The following is a 25,551-nucleotide window of genomic DNA, read 5'->3' as shown; positions in this document are numbered from 1 at the left end:
GGCAAATTTATAACTTGTGATCTGTTGCTTCACCGTCCTTCTGAATCACAAAGAGAGCTGTGACTGAGGTTCCAGTGATGCAGTAAACATTCCACACTGGAAGCTCTAACATCAAGTCAGGAAAGCCTCCTCCATGGGCAGTACCACCATCTTCACTATCTCTGCCTCAGGAATCGCCCACCAATTTTATTTCCACTACCACCATCACTATTCAAGTTGAAGAAACAGAGGCTCCACAAAGTGGGGAAAAATAAGGGCAAAGAGAGAACAATTCCACAGGCAAATAGAAATAAAAATGGATCTGGATATGGAAATTAATAGTGCGTTAAGGTATTTAATTTTTTTTGTTGTTGGATAACAAATGTAGTTAATGAATAATTACATGCACAGTATTTTTTTTCTTTTTTCTTCTTTTTTTTTTTTTTTTTTTTGGTACCAGGGATTGAACCTTGGGGCCCTTAACCACTGAGCCACATCCCCAGCCCCTTTGATTTTTTTTTTATTTTGAGACAGAGTCTTGTCAAATTGCCAAGCCTAGTCTCAAACTTGCAATCCTCCTGCCTCAGCCTCCTGAGTTACTAGGATTACAGGTGTGTGTTATTACACCTAGCTACTCTATGCTCTTAATCGGTCACCTTTTTATTTTATTTTATTTGTACTAGGGATTTAACCTAGAGGCACTTTATCACTGAGCTATATCCCCAGCCCTTTTTAAGACAGGGTCTCACTAGTCTCACTAAGATGTTTAGGGCCTCAGTGAGTAGCTGAGAGTAACTTCAAACTTGTGACCCTCATATCTGGCTTCGCAGTTGCTAGGATTACAGGTATGTGCCACTGCACCTGCATATTTATTTTAATATTTAAAATATTCTTATTTTATTATTTTTTTTTTGAGAGAGAGAGAGAGAATTTTAATATTTATTTTTTAATTTTTTCGGAGGACACAACATCTTTGTTTGTATGTGGTGCTGAGGATCGAACCCGGGCCACACGCATGCCAGGCAAGTGCGCTACTGCTTGAGCCACATCCCCAGCCCAAAATATTCTTATTTTAATTGACCAGCTATATTTATAATTAATTTATTACAGGTTGTGTATCCCTAAATCCAAAATTCTGAAATCTGAAATACTCCAAAATCCAAAGCTTTCTGAGCACCATGATGATACAGAAAATTCAACACCATGAAACTGTTTCATGCACAAAGTTATTGTGTATAAAATTACCTTTGGGCTACATGTATAAGGTGTGTATGAAACACAAATAAGTTTTTAATTTAGATTTGGGTCTCATCTCCAGGATATTTCATTATGTACAGGAAACCATACAAAATCTGAAAAAATTCAAAACCCAGAACATCCTCTGGTCTCAAATATTTCAGATAAGGGCCACTCAACCTGTGTCTTGAATGTCTGAGTGAATGAACGGACATGGAGTGACAAATTAGGTTCTATGAATGGCTTCATGTTTGTGAGGGCTGTGCCAAAGTTGTCCCCTACATATAGAAAAAGGAAGTTGGAGCCAAGTGTAGTGGCACATGCCTATAATCCCAGTGGCTCATGAGGCTGAGGCAGGAGGATGGCAAGTTCAAAGCCAGCCTCAGCAAAAGCAAGGCCCTTAGCAACTCAGTGAGACCCTGTCTCTAAATAAAATACAAAATAGGGCTGGGGATGTGACTCAGTGGTGGAGTGCCCCTGAGTTCAATCCCTGGTATCTTCCACCCGCCCCACGCACCCCCCCAAAAAAAAAGAAAAGAAAAGAAAAAGGAAGTTCTGACATCCAAGAGTAATTACCAAGCAAATCAATATTATGGTGCTTTGTGCATTGTCCCAAATGTCATTTATAACTTGTAAAAATGTCATTCTTTCCAGGAATTACCAAGAAATAGCAATCACAAATCTGATATACATTTTGGTCAAAAAAGCTTAAAAGAAAGTGATAGAACTGTTTTCCCTACTTCTCTGTGTGCCTGCCCATTTCTTTTCTGGGTCCTCTTTCTCCTTTTGTCCGCTTAATTCCTTTAGATTTGCCTTGAACCCCCTTGCTGATATCTCTTTCTTTCTTACTTTTTGGTACTGGGGATTGAACTGAGGGATGTTTCGCCACTGAGATATAGCCCCAGCCTTTTTTTTTTTGAGAGAGAATTTATATATATATATATATATATTTAATATATTAATATATAATATAATATATTTTATATTATATTATATATAATATAATATATTTTAATATATATATAATATATATTATATACATATTATATATATATTTTAGTTTTCGGAGGACACAACATCTTTATTTTGTTTTTATGTTGTACTGAGTATCGAACCCAGCGCCCCACGCATGCGAGGTAAGCGCGCTACCATGTGAGCCACATCCCCAGCCCCCCAGCCATTTTTTATTTTGAGACAGAGTCTTCCTAATTGTTGAGACTGACCTTGAATTTATGATCCTCCTGCTTGGGTCTGTGGAGCTGCTGGGATCACAGTAGTTGCAACACCAACAGCCAAAGGGTGTGTGTCTCTCTCTCTCTCTTTTTTGAAAAGTCCTAAGTGCATCCTCAGTTTTTCTTAACTTTATAATCATATCTAGATTTGTAGGCCATTTTATTTCTTCAGCTAATTTTGAGAAAACAAAATGAAATACTCTGTAGTATTAATGCAGTCTTATAATCTAGCTGACTTCAAGTGTAACAAATATGGCTACCTTTAACACTTGGAAATTGAAAAATGAACATATGCACAAAATGACTGTGAGTACATTCTTTTTTCCTTCCTTTTTTTTTTTTTTTTTTTAAGTGCCAAGATTGAACCCAGGGTTGCTTAACCACTGAGCTATATTCCCCTATTTATTTATTTTTATGTAGCGCCAAGGATCAAACCCAGGGCCTCCCACGTGCCAGGTGAGCGCTTTACCACTGAGCCACAATCCCAGCCCCTCATAGCTCTTTTTAAGACAGGGTCAGCCAGCATGGTGGCACATGCCTGGAATCTCAGCAGCTCTGGAGGCTGAGGCAGGAGGATGGCAAGTTCAAAGCCAGCCTCAGCAAAAAGAAAGGTGCTAAGCAACTGTTTTTATTTAGAGACCCTGTTTCTAAATAAAATACAAAAAAAGGGGGGGGGGGCTGCAGTAGTGACTCAGTAGTCAAGTGCCCTGAGTTCAATCCCCAGTACCAAAAAAAAAAAAAAAAAAAAAAAGACAGGGTCTCACTAAATTGCTGGGGCTGATTTTGAACTCCAATCTTTTTGCCTCAGCTTCCTGGAATTACTGGCGTATGCCACCGCACCCAGTTTAACTGAATTTTTTTAGGTCACTTTTTTCAGGGTTTATAATGCTATTCCCAGGTAGAAGAGTCCATGGTTGGGAGCAAAGATAGCGCTCTGACCGCCACCGCATATGACTTGTTTAAGACTCTTATTAATGACCTGGATTAGCACGTGGAAGCACTGAGATCTTTTCCCCTCCTTTTCTCAAAGGAAGGACGAAAGCCTTATTCATTTGGGAATCTTAGCACCTTCCATAGTAGCTGATTGAAGTAATTGGATGCTAATCAAATTTGTTGATGAGACTGAAGTATGGATGCCATTAGCTCAGCAAGGTTGCTCACACCTGTAATCCCAGCAGCTCAGGAGGCTGAGGCTGGAGGATTGCAAATCCAAAGCAATTTAGTGAGTTGCAAAATCAAAAATATAACAGTCTGGGGATGTGACCCAATGCTTAAGTGTCCCTAGATTCAATTCCTGGTTAAAAAAAAAAAACAAACTATATATAAATTATATATATATATATATATATATATATATATAAAATATATGGATGGCATTGATTTAAAAATTAATATGTAATATGATATGAACATTGGCTTTAAAATAGGGTGTGGTGGTATAGTGGTTAAGCGCCCCTGGGTTCAATCCCAGGTTCACACACACACACAAAAAAAATTCTGGGTATGTATCTCAGAGACCAAATGTTCCTAGGATTAGTTCCTCATATCACTAGATAAACAAGTAAAGTGGATGGTGACACAGATAAAACAAGAATAAAAAATTGTTGATAACAGTTAAAGCAGGTGATGGTCATAGAGGGGTTTATTTTATTCTTTTCTCTACTTTTGGAGTTATTTATTTATTTATTTGTACTGGGAATTGAACCAGGGATACTCTATCAGTGAGCTGCATCCATAGCATTTATTTTGAGACAGAATCTCATTAAGTTGCCCAGGTTGGTTTCCAATTTGGGATCCTCTGCCTCAGACTCTGTAGTACCTATGATTATAGGCATGGGGACCACAACCAGCTACTTTTTGGGTAGTTGAAAAACATTTTCTCCAGGTTCAGTGGCACATGCAATTTAGCGAGACCCTATCTCAACAGGAATAAAAAGGACTGGAAATATAGCTCAGTGTTAGAGTGTCCCTAGGTTCAATCCCTAGTACCACAAAACAAAAATAAAAACTTCGTTTTATTGAAATTCCCCAAAATTTGTTGTTGAAGCAAAGCTAAGAAGTCTTGCTAATTTGGAAGCGTTCTAGAGACATTTATTTATTTATTCATTCTTTTTTTTTTTGGTCTGATTCTGTGGATAAAACCCAAGACATGGTAGGCATGGAGCTTCATCCCCAACCCTTTTTAATAATACCATTTTGAGAAAAGTTCTTGCTAAATTGCTTAGGCTGGTCTCAAATGTATAATACTCCTTCCTTAGCCTTCTGAGTAGCTGGGATTATAGGTGTGCATCACCATACCTGGTTTACTTAGGATGTTCTTAGAGGATCTAGGTAGTAGTGTGGTAGATGCCCCCAATTCCCATATAGAACACAAATGTTAAATATACCTGTAGCAAAGACACTTTACATATTAATTGAAGATGAACTAGTTTTCAAAAGTCACATTTCATAAACATTTAAAATTGTTGTTGATTTTTTTCAGAGTTTAAATTATTTCATAACCTAAACCTTTGTTACTGTTTTCAGGTTTTTTTTTTTTTTTTTTTCCACAGGTACTTGGAAAGATCTGAGGCCCTAGAAGTTGTCTATAAAATGAATAAAAATGGCCTATGTGCTGAGCACTGTTTTAGATATTCTGATGGGAAGGAGTATAAGAAAGGGTGTTGCCGGTCATGGTGGTGCACACCTATAATCCCAGCGGCTCCGGAGGCTGAGGCAGGGAGATCATAGGTTCGAACCCAGCCTCAGCCATTTATCGAGGCTGTAAGCAACCATCTGAGACCCTGTAAAAAATAAAAATGGTGGGGGATGTGGCTTAGAGGTTAAGCAACCTCTGGGTTCAGTCCAGAGTATATGTATGATCCAGCAGCTCCACCTCTTTCCCTTTTTGGTACTAGAGAGGTACTTTACTGCTGAACTATGTCCCCAGAACTTTTAATTTTTTTTTTCTTTGAGACAAGTTCTCACTAATTTGCTGAGAGTCTCACTCCTTTGCTGAAGCTGACTTCAAACTTGTGATCCTTTGCCTCAATTTTCCACATCACCTGTTTTCTTTCCTGCCCTCAACTCATACCTCTTCACTGTAGGTTTTTTTAAAAATCCATTTTTACTATCATTCCTTTTATTAGTCTACTTGATTTTGGTTAGGTTTTTGTTTTTGTTTTAGTTTTTCAGTACTGAGGATATAACTCAGGAACTCTACATTCTTTTATTTCTCCTTTTCTTTTTTTTGCAAGAGAGTCTTACTACACTGTCCATACTGACCTGCATATTTGCCATCTTCCTGCCTCAGCCTCCCCAGTAGCGGGGATTACAGGCATGCCCCACCACAACTGGCTTGAAGAGTGTCAAGAATTTCATTGCATTTTCCTAGATTGTATATATGTTTCTTCTTGTTTGCAGAGTGTTTTGGAAAACAAGAAAATGGAATGAAAAAACATCGACATTTGAATCGGATGAGAATGTTTCCGTCCCACGCAGAAAAAAGCAATTTAAGAAGGCCAAACTTTTGAAATCTAGAAAACAGAGCGAAGAGCTTCAGGAAGCTAAACGAGAGATCACATTCCCCTGTTCCTTATGCAAGCAGGAAATTGTCACGACTGGCATTTTCTTCCACAAGAAGCAACATGCAGTTCTGGCTACATTGGATTTCCCATGGATGGGTGGTAGGAAACCCCCATTTTCAGTCCTGGATGCTCAGAGACAATTTATAATTTCCCAACTATTGTCATCTTTTGAGTTCAATGAAAAAATCCTACGGAACATTAATAATGCTTTTGAACTACTTGAGAAAAGACAAATCCCATTATACTATAAGATTATTGATTACATTGATGGGAGTTCCGTGTCTTCTCAACATATACCTCATCTATTAATTAAAGGTGTAGCCATCTGCGGAGACAGAAATGCTGCGTGGAAAGTAGACATGAATGATAAATTCACTGTCATGAATAATTTTGGCAATAAACCCAATGTGTGTTTTTTTGGTTTGTTTGACGGACACCACGGTGCCGCAGCAGCAGACTTGGCATCAGCAGAGCTCCCGATTTTACTTCTCCATCAACTTTCCAAATTTGATCCTTCCTACCAAATGACGACTGAACAGCAAGAAATCATCAATTCCTTCCACACTGTGTTTAGAGAAGAATACACGGCAATAGAAGACCTCTTCTCCTCCATATACAAAAAGCCAAGAGCATTGAAGTATGAGTACGAGGACACACACAAAGCATTTGCAAAAGCGTTTTGGAGAATGGATAGGCTTTTACGTCTTGGAAGGAATGAAGTTTCCAGGGTCCGATGGAGTGGCTGTTCTGCAGTTACTTGTGTACTGGAAGGCAGCATTAAAAATCCTCATGTTAATAAGAATTGGAAAGGAACCAATAACTGGGATGGATTATCAAAGAACAACCCTTCCCAGATGATGCCACAAATAATTTCAGGAGTATTACACATTGCAAATGCTGGTATGTGTATCTTATAGCAATAGATAAAACCTTAACATTTTTGATTCCCGGCAGTAAAATTCATGCTCCCAGAATATTAATATTATTATTTAGTTACTTATTAATGCCTAGAATCACAATGATCATTTTAAGAAACAATAACCAAGCTGAGTGTGGTGGTAAATGCCTATAATCCTAGTGACTTGGGAGTCTGAGGCAGGAGGATCCCAAGTTTGAGGCCAGCCTCAGCAACTTAGTGTGGCCCTAAGCAACCTAGTTAGATCCCATCTCAAATTTTTTAAATTGATTTTGTTATTTTTTTTAAATACATGACAACAGTGGAATGCATTACAATCCCTATTACCTATATAGAGCACAATTTTTCATATCTCTGTATATAAAGTATGTTCACGTCAATTTATACCATTATGCATGTACTTTTTTTTTGCATTACAATTCTTTTTTTTTTAACTCTCCTCTGTCTTCCTTAGAGCAGACTTTATTTTTTTATTTTTTTAAAGAGAGAGAGAATTTTTATTTATTTTTTTAGTTTTCAGCGGACACAACATCTTTGTTTGTATGTGGTGCTGAGGATCAAACCCGGGCCGCACGCATGCCAGGCGAGCGCACTACCGCCTGAGCCACATCCCCAGCCCTGCATTACAATTCTTAATACACATATATACCACAATTTTTCATATCTCTGTTTGTATATAAGGTGTATTGACACCCAATTCAAGTCTTCATACATGTACTTTGTATAATGATGTCCATCACATTCCACCATCCTTGCTAATCCCCTTCCCCCTTCCTTTCCCTCCCTTGATCTAATTCTCCCTTGATCTCCCTCCCTACCCCACTATGAGTCACCCCCCTTATATCAGAGAAAACATTTGGCATTTTTTTTGGGGGGGATTGGCTGACTTCACTTAGCATTATCTTCTCCAATGCCATCCATTTACCTGCAAATGCCATGATTTCCCATCTCAAATTCAAAAAATAAAAATAAAAAGTGCTAGGGATGCTGGGCGCAGTGGTGCACGCCTGTAATCCCAGCAGTCTGGGAGGCTGAGGCAAGAGGATCGCAAGTTCAAAGCCAGCCTCAGCAACTTTGAGGTGTTAAGCAACTCAGTGAGACCCCTCTCTCTAAATAAAATACAAAATAGGGCTGGGGATATGGCTCAGAGGTTGAGTGCCCCTGAGTTCAATTCTCAGTATCCAAAAAGAAAAAGTGCTGGAGATGTATTCAGTGGTAAAACACCCCTGTTCAATCCCCAGTTCAAAAAAATAAAAAAAGAATAACCCCAGAAAACTAGTTGTACATATTTTTCCAAGAGAAAGCCCTCATAATCCAATCATTTCACTTCTAAACATTGTTTTATTTTTTTTAAGGTTCTAAACATTGTTGCATTGCCTGTGAGCTTCTGGGGGAAACTTCCAGATCCAAACCATAACAACTTAAATCCAAACAAAACAAACAAACAAAAAAACACTGGACACATTTACTTTGTTCATAACAATAGAAAGTTGTTTGATTATTCTTAGTGTGGTTGCTCAAATTGGTCAATTATTATGATAATTAATACAAAAATTAATAGACCATCCTCATGCTCAGGGGCCAGGAAACACTAGTTTAATCTCAGAAAGATTAACAGTTCATGCTGCAATTCTATATGTGTGCATGTGTGCATTCTCTCTCTCTCTCTCTCTCTCTCTCTCTCTCTCTCTCTCTCTCTCTCTCTTCTGATACTAGGGATTAAAATCAGCGGTGCTTTACTACTGAGATACATTTCCAAACCTTTTATGTTTTTTTTTAATTTTGAGACAGAGTCTCCCTAAGTTACTGAAGTTCTCAATAAGTTGCTGACTCTGGCCTTGAACTTGTGATGTTCCTGTCTTAGAAGTCCCAAGTGACTGGGATTATAGGCATGTACCTATATATATCCAGCTTGCCTTCTTTGTTATTTATGTTTAGGAAGTAATTCTTCTGACCTTTAAAGTTTTTATTTATTTATTTATTGGTACTGGGGATTGAACCCAGAGGAGTTTTGCTGCTTTTTATCTTGAGACAGAATTTTCACTAAATGAGGCTGACCTTGAATTGTGATCCTCCTGCTTTAGCCTTCGATTACTGTTGAGATCAAAGGTGTGTGCCCCTGTGCCCAGCTGACCTTTAGTTCTTAAAATCCTAGCTTAGGAGTTTGCCAAAATGGAAAATCCAGAGATAAAGAGTCTTAGAAAAATTAACCTGAGATCCATGAGTTGTGTTGATAGTGTTCCATGGCCCTTTCCGTACAAAAAAATTGTAATTTGTGTTAGTGTCTGTTTACTGAATACTGGATACAGAGTAATTTTTTTCTCATTTAGTCTTTCAAAAATACAAATATCTAATTATATCTTGGTGTCACTAACTCAGTATTTCAGATGAGAAATGGAAACTCAGACAGGTGAGATGATTTGTTCCAGGTTTCAGAGGTAATGAGGACTGGACCTGGAAATCCTTTCATGATGTCATGCTCTACCTTTCAAGGAGTTTGCCTCAGAGATCACAAGGCTGGGCCTCAGTGCATGGTTTTGGGGCAGACACGGCATTTCAAGGGCCACACAGTTACAAAATCCATTACAAGGCCAAGGCCCGTGACAGTTAAATATTTCTGATACAGCTCTACTTCTCAGCCCCAAATGTGGAGGACTCCAGATTAACCAATATCAAGAAACTAAGTGCAATGCCAAGTGCCTCAGAGTCTTTGTCATTTTTTGTGTCTACACTGAGGTTCCAAACAACTTTAGAGCAGGCCTACTTCAAGGATTGATGTTTTTCAGATTTCAGGCCAACCTAGGAACTGACCCTATATTTTTGGAATTTTGACATCTATTAGAAAATATCATTTGACACAGGATTCTTATAAATTAAATGAGAAATGATGGGATATTCAATATTCAATAACTAGACATTATTTTAAATGTCTTGTATACCATGATTCATTATTTCTAGACTCTTTTCTATTTGGTCAGTTATAATCTCTAGGTCAAATATTTGTTTGCATTTAATTTTCAGGTCTATGCAATTGTGTTAAATTATTTCATTTAGACAGCCTGCTTTTTTTTTTTTTTTTTTTTTTTTTGGTACTAGGGATTGAACCCAGAGGTGCTTTGCCACTAAGCTTTACTAAGTTACATCCCCAATCCATTTTATTTTTTACTTTGAGACAGGGTCTCACTAAGTTGCCAAATCGTGTCTTGAACTTGCAATCCTGCCTCTGCCTCCACAGTGGATGTTGTGTGCCACCATGTCTGTTTTTATCTTCACAGAAATTTAGTTTTCAAAATGACTGAAAAGTATCTAGAATGCTTTCTTACAGGAGCACTGTTGTGGCAAAAATCATGACTGTATTGCAGAATGCATTTTTTTTTCACATTATGTCTATCTATTAAAATGTAGCTGGGCATGGTGGTATATGCCTGTAATCTCAGTGATGTGGGAGGCTGAGGCAAGAGGATCGCAACTTTGAGGCCAGCCCCAGAAACCTAGCAAGGCCCTAGGCAACTTTTTCATTTTTGTAGTGCTGGGGATTGAACCCAGAGCCTTGCACATGCTAGGCAAGTGCTCTACTTCTGAGCTATAACACCAGCCAAGAACTGTGGTTATTCCCCCCCACCAATCCCCCTGGGGATTGGACCCCGAGGCACTTAACCACTGAGTAACATTCCCAGGCATTTAAATTTTTTTTTTTTTTTTTTTTTTTTTTTTTTACTTTGAGACAGATCTTGCTAATTTGGTGAAGGGCGGCTCAAATTTGCAATCCTTCTGCTTCAGCCGCCTGTGTTACTAGGCTCATAGGCATGTACCACAATATCCAGGTACATTTTGTATTTTGTAAAATAATTAGCCAGATGTAGAGGTGCACATTGTAATTCCAGTGACTCATGAGGCTGAGGTAAGAAAGGATCACAAATTTGAGGCCAGTCTCAGAAATATAGGAAGAACCTCTGTCAAAAAACAAAACAGAACAAAAAAGCCCAAAGAAAGAAATAAGAAACAGATATAATTAGAGCAAGGAAATTTGTTCTCTTGTTTGAAATTCATAAAATATAAAATTCCTAAAAAAATTAGGTTTGTGTACAGCTCTAGAATTTTAAAAATACATTTACCTTATAATAAAACATGAGTGTAGGGCTGGGGTTGTGGCTCAGTGGTAGAGCGCTCGCCTAGCACATGTGGGACCCCGGGTTTGATCCTCAGCACCACATTAAAAAAATAAATAAGTGAAATAAAGGTATTGTGTCCAACCACAACTAAAAAATAAATATTTAAAAAATGTGAGTATAATGATGAAACTGTTGAATAAATGTTGAATTTGTGCATGTGTAAAAAATTCCAAAATAACACTTAATTTTTTTTTATTATTCCCATTTTTATTGCATTTTATAATTTCTCTTAATGATATTTATTTCCTTTTAATCCTCAAAGGATTAAAACACTCACATAACTAAATATATATGTATATGTTTGTGTGTATGTATATCACAATTAAACTTTTTCCTAGCATCAAAAACTCCACGAATTTTACATCTCCCCCCATCTCCACCCCCAGTTCTGAGGATTGAACCAAGTGCTTCACACATGCCAGGCAAGTATTCTACTACTGAACAACCTCCCCAGCCCTTTCAAGTTTTCTTTTAAGGCAGGGTCTGGATAAATTGCCCAGGCTGGCTTTGAATTTGAGATGTTCTTGTCTCAGTCTCCCCAGTAACTGGGATTACAGTTGTCTGTCACTCTGATTTTAGATATCTTATTGGGCATAAGGTGACATCTCATTGTAATTTTGATTTCCATTTCCCTGATGATATTGGGTATCAAGTGCTTATTAGCCATTTGAATATCCATAAAAATGCTATTCAAATGTTGTTGTTTTTTTTTGATGATATGGTGGATTAAACACTCGGGGCACTCTATCACAACTACATCCTCCGTCCTTTTTTATTTTTTATTTTGAGAAAGGATCTCTCTAAATTGTTGAGGCTGGCCTTGAACTTGAGATCTTCCTGTCTCAGCCTCCTGAGTAGCTGGGATTACAGGTGTGGGCCTTCTTCTTGTCTTCCTAGAATAAATCCTGCTTAATCAAGGCCTATAATTTTTTACATATTGTTGGAGTGGTTTGCTAGTACTTTGTGAAGGAGTTTTTCATTATGTATCTAGGTTAAGGATTTTATCCATCCATATAGATATCTAAATCTATATATATTTTCTGGTTCTGGGGATTAAACCCAGGGCATGGTACACGCTAGGCAAGTGCTCTGTCACCCCAGCCCCTCTCTTTATTGATATTCTCTATTTGGTGGACCATCATGCTTTCCTTTTGGAGCCATACCTTCCTTTAGCACTTTATCTGATAAAATCCAATGTTTGGGCTTCCTCCATTCTTATTATCTCATTTCCCTGCCTTTGAACGAGCTATACTTTTATGTTTCTTTGTCTTATAATTTTTGGTTTTTTAAAATTGGATATTTTAAGTAACAGATTGTTCTCCCCTCCCGGGGTTTGTAGTTGCTGCTGTTCTTAAGTGACTTTCCTGAACTGTCAAAATCTCCATGCTTGTGTGTAGCCATAATGGCGGTGCTTGGTCAGCTTAGGAGTCAGCTAATATTTAGGCTGAGATTCCCTTCAATGCCTCCCTTGAACCAATACATCTTGCAGTCATTGTTGGGACTGAGAGGGTCTGTGTTTTGTTGGGTCTATCTTTAATAAAATGGCAGGCACTTTAAGACTTTGTATTAGCTTCCACTTCTTCTTTAGGTGGGTGAAGCCTCAAGGTCAATCAGTCATGAGAATTCAGGTCCTGTGCATGTGTAAAGGTTGAATAGGTGCATGTTCTATTTTCTCAGAAATGCATTGCGCTTTATAAAACCATGGCTTGCTCAGTTACTGAGGCTGGTCTTGAGCTTGTGATCCTCCTGACTCAGACTTCTGAGTAACTGGGGTTACAGAGGTGCACCATGAGCCCAGTAGTTCTGGCAATTTTTAAAGTAAGCCTCCTCTTAAGCCTAAATGCTTTCACTGCCAAATGCTTTCAGGCAGCTGTGATTTTAAATAATTGCTGCTGTTTGTTTTTGACAAACACCTTGGGAATAGAGTTGTTTGCACAGAGTAAATGCTGAGTCAGGTCAAATAATGACAAGATCTCACAATGGAGCTTTTTTTTTTTTTTCAGAGTTTCAAGTCAGTTCAAATAGTGACAATTCTTTGGGGATTTTGTTTTAAAGGGAAGTCCAAAGCTATCCTATCTTCTGCAGAGAACTAGGTTGTTCAGTTTCACAGCAACCATCATTATGAGGTTGCTGCTTTTTAATACCACTGCAGAGCGAGAGCAGTTTGAAGCAGGTCAAGTTAAAGGCTAAAAATCCCACTGTTCTCACCACCTGTAGTTGTTTCTCTTGGAAAATATATTTCAGATTTTTGCAAGATGTACGTTAATTTCTAGAAAGTTGATTTCCACCATTTTTTCCAGCATACTTTCTCACTGCTTTTGCTGAAAAGATTTTTACGTGTTTACCCTGCCTGATCCACTACATTAATTTTTTTTTCAAAAAGATTTGGGTGCCCTTTTAACCATTTGTCACAGATGCAACCTTGACTCATCATATACCAGTATTGATCATTTTTAATTTTTTAAAAATTTTGCAGTTCTGGGAATTGAGCCCAGGGGTTCTCTGTCATTGAAATATATCCCAGCTCTTTTTATTTTATTATTTTTTTTATTTTTTGAGACAGGGTCTTGCTACATTGCCCAGGCTGGCCTCAAACTTGGAAACCTTCTGCTTTAGCTTCCCTAGTTCCTGGAATTGCAGGTGTGCATCACTGTGCTGGCTAATGACAACTTTAACTTTATTTCAAGCACTATAGTTACCCTGGAACACTTTAATTCTATTCACTCCCTCCTTACCTATATTTTGCTGTATATTTTAATTTCATAAGAAAATCCTTACAGCATGGTAGAGATAAAGTTCAGTGGTAGAGTTCTTGTGTAGCATGTGCCAGGACCTAAATTTGATCTGATGCTCAGCACCAAAAACAAAACAAAATAAACAACAACAACAAAAAAAACCACAAAAACAAAAAACAGCAGTGACGCACACGTGTAATCCCAGCAGCTTGGGAGGCTGAGGTGGGAGGATCAGGAATTCAAAGCCAGCTTCAGCAATTTAGCCAGGCACTAAGCAACTCATTGAGAACCCCGTCTCTAAATAAAATACAAAAAAGGGCTGGGGGTGGCTCAGTAGTTAAGTGCCTTTGAGTTCAATCCCTGATACTAAAGAAAACAACAAAACAAAACACAACAACCACAAGATATTATTATTGGCTTATGCATTTTTTAATCTAATCATTTTTCCAAATTTTTACTATTGTTCACAAACTTTCTTTTTTCATCTGTAATGTTTTCTCTTCTGTCTGAAGTACATCCACTAGAATTTCTATTAGTGAGGGTTCATTGGTGGCAAATATAGACTTTTGTTGTTGTTTTTCTACTTAGTTATACATGACAGCAGAATGCATTGTAATTCATTGTACATAAATAGAGCAAAACATTTCAATTCTTGGGTTGTACATGATATACAGTCACACCATTTGTGAAATCATATATGTACCTAGAGTAATGATGTCCATCTCATTCCACCATCTTTCCTGCCCCATGCCCCCTCCCCCAAATACAGACTTTGTGTGATATTCTTTTTCTTGACAGATATTTTTGTGGAGTAAAAATTGTAGTTTGGCAGGTTGTTTTCTCTTAGCATTTCAAAGAAATTATTCCCCCCTTCTGCTTTCTATTGTTGCTGATAAAAAGCCGTCTATTGAAGGTAATCGTTTTTTTTTTTTTCTGCTTTAAATATATTTTGGTCTTTGATGGGGCCTAATTTCACTAAGATTATCTATAAGTAGATTTTTAAAAAATTGTAAATGTGGGATATTTTGGCTTCTTGTCTTTGTGAATTGACATCTAATGCTATCTTTTCAAATTTTGCCTCTGTTCCATTTTTTCCATTCTGAAGCTATAATTAAGCTTATATTATAATGTCTTTCTCTATCACTAATGTCATTTCTGAGACATTACTGAGCTCAACTAATTTTTCTGTTTTTGTGTGGTAGTTTGAACAATTTCTCTCTATTCATAAATTCAAGCACTTCCATTTTTCTAATATTTTAGTTGATTTTTTTTTTACTGTTTTTTTGTTTTTGGTTCTTTTTTTCTTAAATAACCTTGGTTATTCTTATGATTACTCATTTCTTTCATATGTATACATTTTTTATTCTTCTTTCTGAGATAGGGTTACTAAGTTGTCTAGACCTGAGCTCAGGTGATCCTTCTGTAGATTCCCAAGTAGCTGAGACTACAGGTGTGCCCCACCACGCCCAGCCCCTTTCTCTCTTCATATATATATATATGTGTGTGTATACGTATACAAATATACATATATATAAATATTTTTTTTTTTGTAACAGGGATTGAACACAGAGGCATTCACCCCTGAGCCACATCCTCAGTCCCTTTCAAAAATTATTTTATTTAGAGATAGGTTCTCCTTAAATTGCTTAGGGCCTCATCAAGTTGTTGAGGCTAGCTTTTTGAAGTCACAATTGTCCTGGCTCAGCCTCCTGAGTTTCTGGGATTACAGGCGTGAGCTACCACAATTCCAAAAAAAAAAAAAAAAAAATAACATTTAATGTTTAGTTGTAGGTGGACACAATACCTTTATTTTATTTTTATGTGGTGCCAAGGATCAAACCCAGTGTCTCACGCATGCTAGGCAAGCGCTTTATCTCTGAGCCACAACCCTAACTCCTTCCATATATTTTTAAATTGGTCTTATTCTTAAACTTATTACACATTCACTTAATATTTTTTGTCTGCTAATTCTAGTGCTCAGTATCTTTGTATCTATTTCTGCTATGTGATTTCTGCTAGCTTTTTGTTCTGGTGTTTGATTTCACTTTTGTTGCTGTTATTGTTGGTATTATGGATTTAACCAAGAACTCAGGGGCAATTTACCACTGAGTACGTCCCCAGGCCTTTTTAGTTTTTGAGATAGGGCCTCTTTTTTAAGTTGATGAGGCTGGCTTTGTACTTGATATCTTCCTGCCTCAGCCTCCCCAACTACTGGGATTACAGGTGTGAACCACCTTGCCTAGCCTGTTAGAAAATTCTATTTTCCTAAAAACTCATTTAATTACATCATAGTCACAGAATATACATTATGATTTACATTTTTAATTTATTGAGACTTGTTTTATGACTTAGAGTATGGTCTATCTTGTTAAATGTTTTGTGTGTACCTCCTATGATTGAGTGATTTTCAAATATCAATTAGGCCAAGTCCTTGGCATTATTTTTCAAGTCCTCAGTGTTCTTACTGATTTTATTTTATGCATTGACTTCACAGTCTATCCGTTATTAAGAGAGTTCAACTGAAACTGACTATAATTGTTGATTTTGCTTTCAGAATTTTGAGGAACTATTAGATATATGTTTAGGAATGCTAATGTTTGCTTGTTCAATAGGTCTTTTTTTTTTTTTTTTTTGGTACTGGGGATTGAACTCAGGGGCACTCGACCACTGAGCCACATCCCCAGCACTATTTTGTATTTTATTTAGAGACAGGGTCTCACTGAGATGCTTAGCGCCTCGCTGTTGCTGAGGCTGTGTCTCTTCCTTTTAATTGGGTGTTTATTCTATTTATATTCAGTATGATTGTTAGTATGGTAAAATATGTTCCATCTAGTCTTTAATCCTTTTTTTTTTTTTTTTGGCTGAACTGGGGATGGAACCCAGGGTTCTGCACGTACTAGGCACAGTGTACCAATAATCTACATCCGCAGTCCTTTTTATCCTGTTCTTGAGACAGAGCTTCCTCAAATTGGCCAGGCTACCTTCTATCTTGCAATTATAGGTATGTGCCTCAGTACTTCGCTTACTGGCTTCTTTAGAATTAGTTTATTATTGTATTAAATCTCCTTTGACATATTATTAGCTGTATTTTTTTTTTTTTTTGTACTGGGGTGCCCTACATCCCCAGTCTGACAGTCCTTCCATCCATCCATTCATTCTTGCAGTGGGGATTGGACAGGGGGGCGCCTTACCACTGAGCTACATCCCAGTCCATTTTGTTTTTTTCTTTTGAGACAGGGTCTCACCTTGTTGTCAAATTTGGTATTGAACTTGCGATCCTGTCTCCATCTCCATCTATAACCCACAGTCGATGGGGTTATAGGTGTGTGCCACCATATTCTTTATTTTCAGACAGGGTCTCACTAAATTGCTAGGATTACAGGCATGCACCACTGTACAGCCAGTTATAACTCTGACACTTAATAGTTTTGTGTTTTATACATCTTCCAATATCGTTTTTAACTTTTTAAAAGTTGTACATGGACACAATATCTTCATTTATTTTTATGTGGTGCTGAGGATCAAACCCAGGGCCTCATGTGTGCTAGGCAAGTGCTCTACCACTGAGTTACAACCCAGCCCTTGTATTATACATCTTCAATTTCTCCAATCTACATTTAAGTGATATTATAGCACTTTGTAGATACAATAAAATTCTTATTATAGTACACTTTTGTTTATTCCCTCCTAGACTTATATATTTGTAATACATATTCTCTATCACTTTTCCTGTTAAACATTCAATTATCTTTTACATATTTTTCAATTAAAATGATATGTATATGTGTAATATGGGTTTTGGGATGATGAGACTTTATTTGTACCTCTGCTTGTAAAAGAAATATTCATTTGGTATATTGTTTTTAACTTTTTTAAAGTTGTCCATGGACATAACTCCAGGTTGACAGATTTTTCCTTTTAGTATGTTACTAAAAGAAAAATATTACTTCACTGTCTTCTTGCTTGCATTGCTGTCACCACTTTCTGTGTTCCTCTGTACATAATATGGTTTCCCCCTTGTGGCTGGTTTAAAGATTTTCTTTGATTTTAAGCAATTTATGATGTATGCCAATTATTTTCTCCTCACTTTTCTCCCTAAAGCACACAAATTTTGTACTTGAGGCTACTTGAAATTGTCCCTGGATCATTAATGCTCTTTGATTTTGGAACTTTTTTCTCTCTATGCTTTGTTTTGTAGTTTCTATTGCTATATTTTTAATTTCACTAACTTTTTCTTCAGTAACGTCTAATCTGCCATTAATCACATCTTGTGTGTTTTTCATTTTAGACATTGTTGTTTTCATCTCTAGAGCTCACCCTGGAATATACTAGACTCCTTTTTTCCTTACAAAAGTTGGAGATAACCCAGTGATTTTAGAAAGCAGTTACATTATTGCCTTCTGCATAAGAAACACTCTGAAGCCCCCCATTGTGGCATATGCTTGTTATCCAATTGAGGCAGAGGTAGCAAGATTAAGTCTGGAACGAATATGGGCAAATTAGTAAGACTGTTTTAAAATAAAGAAATAAAAAGGGCTGAGGATGTAGTTTAGTGGAAGAGTGCCCCTGGGTTCAATCCCCAGTACTGCCATCACCACTACAAAAACAAACAAACAAACATTTTGACTATACATTTTACCTTAAAAAGACATCATCACAAAGCAGCTCTTTTCAATTTTATTTTAGTTGTAGATGGACACAATATCTTGATTTTATTTATTTTTATGTGGTGCTGAGGATCGAAGGCAAGTGCTCCACCACCAAGCCACAACCCCAGCCCACAAAGCAGTTCTTTTAACTTTTTTTTTTTTTGGTGCTGAGGATTGAACCCAGGACCTTGCACATGCAAGGAAAGCACCCTACCAACTGAGCTATATCCCCAGCCTCACAAAGCAGCTCTTTTTAACCCCAAATTATTGTCCCTAAATATGTTGTTGTTTTTCCAGTGACGGTTATATTTTTGTTCTGGCAATATATTCTGAAAAGAACAGTATCTCCAATTCTCAAAAGCTAGAAACTTTACATTAGGAATTTGAACTCTTTAAGCTCAGATTAAAATTTTTTGTGCAATGGCTGAGTGAGGTGGCACAAGCCTGCACTCCTAAACTACTTGGGAGAATGTGGTAGGAGTTCAAGGCCACTGAGCAATAGTGAGACCTTATCTCAAAGTAAAACAGGTTGGGGATATAACAGTAGAGTGCTTGCCTATTACGTTTGAGGTCCTGGGTTCAACCCTTAGTGTTTCCTTCTCCACAAAAAAATAGAACTTGTGTAATAGTTTTTAATCACACAGTTCACCACTTGGTTAGGCATTCATATTTTCCCTAAACAGATGGTACAGGAACATTTCTTCCTTTATTTTATTTTATTTTTGTAGTAGGGATTGAACCCACAGGTGCTTTACCAATAAGCTGCACCCTCATTTTTTTTTTTTTTTTTGAGACAGGGTCTCACTAAATTGCTTAGGGTTTTGCTAAATTGCTGAGGCAGGCAAGCCTCAAACTCCTTCTGCCTCAGCTTCTCAAGTCACTGGGATTACAGGCATGCATCACTGAGAGAGCAAACAGTGCAGAAGGCTAAAATTTATCAAACTCTCAGAGACAAAACCAAAACCAAATTAGCTGTTTATCAGTTGGGGGTAGTGGCAGAAAGTTCGCCAAACTTGAGACCAGCATTGACAATTTAGTAAGACCCTGTCTCAAAAAATAAAAGGGCTGAGGATGTGGCTTATTGGTAAGTGTCCCTGGGTTCAATCAAAAGTTATTGACCATATTACCATTTTAAGTTCATATTCATACTAAAATTGTGTTGTTTTCATGGTGCTGGGGACTGAACCCAGGGGTGCTCTACCTCTGAGCTACATCCCCAATCCTTTTTGTTTCAAGACAGGGTCTTGCTAAATCCCCTAGACTGGCTTAAACTCGCAATCGTTGGCCAGGCAAGATTGCACACGCCTGTAATCCCAGCAGGCTGGGAACGCTGAGGTAAGAGGATTGTGAGTTCAAAGTCAGCCTCAGCAAAAGCGAGGAGCTAGGCAACTCAGTGAGACCCTGTCTCTAAATAAATTATTAAAAAAAAAAAAAAAAAATAGGGCTGGGGATGTGGCTCAGTGCCCCTGAGTTCAATCCCTGGTACCAAAAACAACAAAAAAGCTTGCAATCCTCCTGTCTCAGCCTCCTAGGAGCTGGGATTATTTATAGGCATCTGCCACTGCACGTGGCTGTACTGAATTCTTTTCAAGTCAAGTCAAATGGCAGGGAAATGTGTTTTTTCTTTTTACTGAGTGAACTTTGGCTTGCCACATGCAAGTGAACACTTAGGAAGTGAATGGTCTTGACTATCTTGAACCAGATTCTGACCCATTTTCATAGCACTATTCACATTAAACACATATTTTTTTTTCTAATGTCAAAGAGGTACTGAATCATACATCCTAATGTTCTATTTAATCAACCATTATGTTGAGTACCATTTTCCATGATGCTTACCAAAAGTCAAGAATTATTTTACCAATTTACCTTGTGCAAAACATAAGTAGAATGATCAGCATTAAAGACAAATACAAAACGTTAATAACCAAACTATACAGAATTGAGAAGCCTATTTTTAGAACTATCATTTACATACCTCTCATGTTTCCAAAATATTATATATATATATATAATCTTTTAAAAAAATTCTTGGGCTGGGGATGTGGCTCATGGGCTGGGGATGTGGCTCAAGCGTAGCGCACTCGCCTGGCATGCGTGCGGCCTGGGTTCGATCCTCAGCACCACATACAAAGATGTTGTGTCCGCCAAAAACTAAAAAATAAATATCAAAAAATTCTCTCTCTTTAAAAAAAAATTCTCATTTTTTTGGTATCAGGGATTGAAACCAGGGATGCTTAACCACTGAGCCACATCCCCAGCCCTTTGTTATGTTTTATTTAGAGACAGAGTCTCACAGAGTTGCTTATGGCCTAGCACTAAATTGCTGAGACTGGTTTGAAACACAATCTTCCTGCCTCAGCTTCCCAAGCTGCTGGGATTACAGGTGTGCATGCACAGCTATATCACCTTTTGGTCCCAATCCACACATACAGATATCAACATTTCACATAATGTAAATGGGCCAATGTTATTAATGTATACCCTACACTAATACTCCATCAAGTTACGCTTTCTGTCCCATCACTTGCATGAACCAGTTTTTTTCCTTTTTTTCCTTCAGTACCCATGGCCTCACACATGCTAGGAAAAGCACTCTAACTACATTTCCAGATCTTCTAAGCCTAAATTCTTTTACCTAAATAAAATGGATGGCTTAAGTCAAGCTCATGGTGCACTACTTTTATCCCAGCTATATAGGAGGCTGAAGCAGGAGGATTGAAAATCCAAGGTCAACCTGGGCAACTTAGTGAGTCCTAGCCTCAAAATAAAATTTAAGAGGACTGAATATGTTACTCAGTGTTAGAAAACTTGCCTAGCATGAGTTGAAGCCCTGGGTTTAATCAAGCACCACAGAAAAGAGTGTTTAGAAATGAACCTCTGTAAGTGACAAAGTTCTGATCCTAGGTGTAGCATCGTATTTAAAAATCAGAATATTCTATCTAAAGTAAATTTGGCATCCTAATCTAGGAAATTTGAATTCTAAGGATATAATATTCAAATATAACTAACCCCATCTCAGAACATTTTTTTAATAAATCATGACTCTGTATCAAGAACAATTACATTCCTAAGAACTCAATATTTTTTTCTAAGAAACAAAACTGACTTTTAAAGAAACTTCAGTTTTAGTAATATTATCATCCTTTAATCTGTTTAGAGCATGTTTAGACTTTTAAGATTGCAATGAAGCACACACATGAATTCATTTGAAGTATGAACAAACTACCATCAAACTTTTTAACATTTCAGTTTTCAAATGAAGGGTTTAATTTCAATGTTGTGGCTGCCTGTTATCCATTTAATACATTAATGATACATATTTTTTGCACACATTGAAGGAACTTAGTAAGACTGAAATTAATAGTGGTATGAAAGTTAGAATGCCACTGTACATTCAGATTTTAACTTCAACCAGTTACACAACTGTCAGACTCTATTCTTAAAAAAAAAAAAAATCAAAGGTGTTTTTAATTAAAGAAGCATTTATTTAAACATTTTAAAAATAAAACCCGGTTGCATGAAATATACGTTGATTATTAAAAAGTTCAACTTGACTCTAAAATAAATAATATTCGGAAGCTGTTTCATTAAAAAAAAAAACTTTGATTTAGGAATTATTTTTAATTATTGGTGGTTTTAGTTATTTTAATACCAAACCCAGAATTTTAAAAAGTAAAACTTGTTTCTCAGTTTGAAACCTAACTTATCATAAAAAAATATTTTTACATGGCCTTTCTGTTTAGCATTGAAATCACAGAATTAGTAAAGCTAACAGTATACTTTGACACAACTGGTTATTAAATCTGTAGGACAAAATTTTTTGTATTTTTAAATTATCTTTTAGGTAATGTACAAGCAGTCTTATGCAGAAATGGGAAAGGTTTTTGCCTAACCAAAGAACATACTACTCGAAACATCAAAGAAAGAAGAAGAGTACTTCAGACTGGAGCAGTAATCAGTTCAAATGAACCGTATGGGCTCCTAGAAGGGCAAATAAAAACCACAAGAGGACTTGGATTTCATGGAAATCTCAAACTGAAAAAATCCATTATCCCAGCACCTCAAACTATTTCTATTCCTATGGATGACTTATGTCAATTCCTTATCTTAGCTACTAATGGACTCTGGGAAGTTTTGGATAAAAAGGAAGTCACTGCAATGGTAATAACAATGTTTCATATGTATAAAGAAACATACACCTCAATCACACAGTTAGAAGCTCTACCATCTACAGGGCCTCCGCTTCTTCCAAACAGTGACAAAAGTAATAATGAATTTGAAAGTGATATCCACATATTGTTTCAGTGTGAATCCAAATCTGAAGAATATGTGTCAACCACAAATTCAAAAAACTCGTCTGACTATAGTATTGATGACCCGAAAAATGAAGAATTATCTTCACCAACAACTAGTCATGAGAATGAAATTGAAAGTGTAGATGATGAGCAAACAAGTATAAAAGAATTAGGCACTAAAAATTTCTATGAAGGTGCAGCTGAGTATATTAGCCATAAACTTGTAAATGCTGCTTTAGAGGCTGGATCCAGAGACAACATTACAGTTATGGTAATATTTCTCAGTGGAAGTGAATATCACTTGCTGCCATAAAATATAAAGTTCTAATTATCCAGAGAACCAAAATATAATGCCACAAAGCAATTCGTTTATGAAGCAGATGTTAGGATGATACATCAATACCATGTAAATAATTTTAAGAAAGTAGTAAATATAAAAGTAGATTTTAGGTTACATAATATAATTTACATATGTTCACCATTTTATGCCAAAAAAGAGAAAAACCAGTACTTGCTTTTTATACCACTTTATTCCAACCTGAGCACCTCAATATAAAACTAAACACTGGTGAACTGTTTTCCTTACTAATTCTGAATTACTGTAAAATGTACAAGTTCTGCTAGCAGTTCAACACTTAAATAGATTAAATCATCTCTGACACATGGTAGATTTCATATAATGAAAAGACCTAAAATAATTAGTGCAATATACTGAACTGATTAAAATAAAATGGACTTTGAAAAACAAGGCTGCAAGATTGTTACTAACAATGCAATATTTATGTTACAAATTACAGGTACATTGTTTATTATGGTTCTAGTTATGAGGAACAACTGAAGCCCCTTCCTTTCAAAGGAGGAAGAAATAATTAGCTGTTTTAGTAACTGTACATTTTGTATACTTTAAGCAATTCTTAAATATTACAGAAAAATAATAAACATATGGAGACAATGCAGTACCCTATTTACAGTACAGATGGAAATCAAATTTAAAGTAATCAAGTTTGAATGTACATAATTGTTAGTGCACTGACTATATTTATATCCAAAGGGAACAAAAGCCCCTTCCCTATCCCCAAACAAGACCTATATAATGGCCAGCAGTGATTAAATATAAATCACAGACACCTGGTTTGTTTCATTTTTGTTGAAGAGCTCACATGAAGAGAACACTATTTATTAAATTGCATTTATCTGTTTTTATACTCTTAAAACAAGATGGGGCTACATTTGCTTTTTTACCCCATTTAAAAAAATAACGGGACTGGCTATAATTTTGATGCCACTAATTTCCTTCTTCTTCCTGGAGATGTGGGACGGTATTCTTATGGTTAATTTATTATTAAAATGTGGAATGTACACTTTAGATAAAAGAAATTATCATTTGCCTGAATACTGCAGCTAAGCATAAACATCTGGAGAATCCTAAAAATGTTTTTCGAAAGTCCAAATTAATAATTTCTAAATCTTTAACATAGATGACTACTGCTCCAGTTTGGAGAAACTGGATGGTTAGCTGTGGATCCAGTCATTTATCTTTATCTCTAATGATGACAAATGATTCCCTCGTAACCTTCCAATGAAACAAGTATACACACAGTTCTCATCTTCCCTTTCTATTGCTGTAACATTAGTTAGAGGGATACATGCATGTTATTAAAAATTAAGTTCAAAACACATAAAATAATTCTGTATTAGAAACTGGACTTTATCGTAAGTCTCTTCTTTTTGGAAGTCATACTGGGCCGGTTAAATGCTCCAATCCCGCTGTTAACATTTAGGAAGCAGAATATTCCAGCTAGTTCAAACTGGAGGTTTAGTTACTACAACATTGACTCCTGGTTGGTTGTGTAGGTTCAGTAAGGTCTACTCCTCTTCCTCTAGTAGAATTTGCTCCTGGATTCTGTGGTTCATTCTTTGGCAGCTTTTTAGCTGAGAGACAAATTATTAAAATAAATAAAATTAGAATATTCATATTAAAATTACTTTTATCTGCTTATTTATAATTTCTTTCTAGTTATGGTTATATGATGGTCATTCACTGCAAATATTTATTTGAATGAAATGCCAAAAAAATCCCCCATTGATAGGTGTTCTAAGGGAGTATATGTTTGGGAAGGGGTAGATGACGACCAGTTGTAGAAACATAATCAAGACTTAAATTTGACTAGAGCTATATGTAATTCTTTATATATGCTTAATAATACCAATAATGTTTGTCCTCCCCGGTGCAACCTAATTATCACCCAGAATTATGAAGATCACATCTCCTTTTTCTTTCTTGGCTTCTACAGTCTTCAACCATCTACCTTTTCTTCCCTTAGAAAACTGCCCTGCCCTTTCCCCAGTGAACAGAGCCTTCAATATACTAGGCAAGTGCTCTACCACTAAGTTATACTCCCAGGTCCTTTTTTTCCCTTATGTGCTGATAAAGAATCCTCATCTGATTCACCAGTAGTTGTATCTAATTATAACTGATTCTAAAAGGTCTATCTCCAAAAACTAGATCCCAATTCTGTTTTGAGTTAAGATGAGTGTGGCTGATCAAATTTGGACAAAGCCCCTGAACCAGCATTTATGGCTTTAATTTTGCTGAGTTCTGCCAGCTAATGGATACTTTCTAGAGTATGAAAAATGTATCTAGCTTGTTTAATTACTAAGGTCCTTGAAGTTGCTGGATTCACTTTTTGAGGGGAGAGGTTATTAACATTATATGTCTAGAGTTCTTATTGTAAGGGTGTTTGGACACTGATATCTATCAATCTTGG

The 25,551-nt window shown here is 36.6% G+C and overlaps 2 protein-coding genes across 3 annotated transcripts in view; one reads left to right on the top strand and one right to left on the bottom strand.

Moving 5' to 3' along the window:
* The first annotated feature begins 173 nt into the window (after window positions 1-173).
* Window positions 174-23,096, top strand: Pp2d1 (protein phosphatase 2C like domain containing 1). The gene is made up of 3 exons (XM_027923168.3): window positions 174-330; window positions 5,850-6,913; window positions 22,333-23,096. Exons 1-3 carry the CDS (start codon window positions 296-298, stop codon window positions 23,094-23,096), a joined length of 1,863 nt encoding a protein of 620 aa, XP_027778969.2. The 5' UTR covers window positions 174-295.
* Rab5a (RAB5A, member RAS oncogene family) overlaps window positions 21,732-25,551 on the bottom strand; it is a 29,659-nt gene continuing 25,839 nt past the window's right edge. For both annotated transcript variants that reach the window (XM_071619436.1, XM_027923169.3), the window contains one exon: window positions 21,732-24,715. In XM_071619436.1, the coding sequence (XP_071475537.1) occupies window positions 24,600-24,715 (116 nt within the window). In that variant the 3' untranslated portion in view covers window positions 21,732-24,599. The remainder of the gene's footprint in view (window positions 24,716-25,551) is intronic.

Source organism: Marmota flaviventris, chromosome 1, assembly GCF_047511675.1.
Source record: "Marmota flaviventris isolate mMarFla1 chromosome 1, mMarFla1.hap1, whole genome shotgun sequence".
Taxonomy (NCBI): domain Eukaryota; kingdom Metazoa; phylum Chordata; class Mammalia; order Rodentia; family Sciuridae; genus Marmota; species Marmota flaviventris.
The sequence above is the reverse complement of the archived record's forward strand: the minus strand, read 5'-3'. Positions and strand labels throughout refer to the sequence as shown.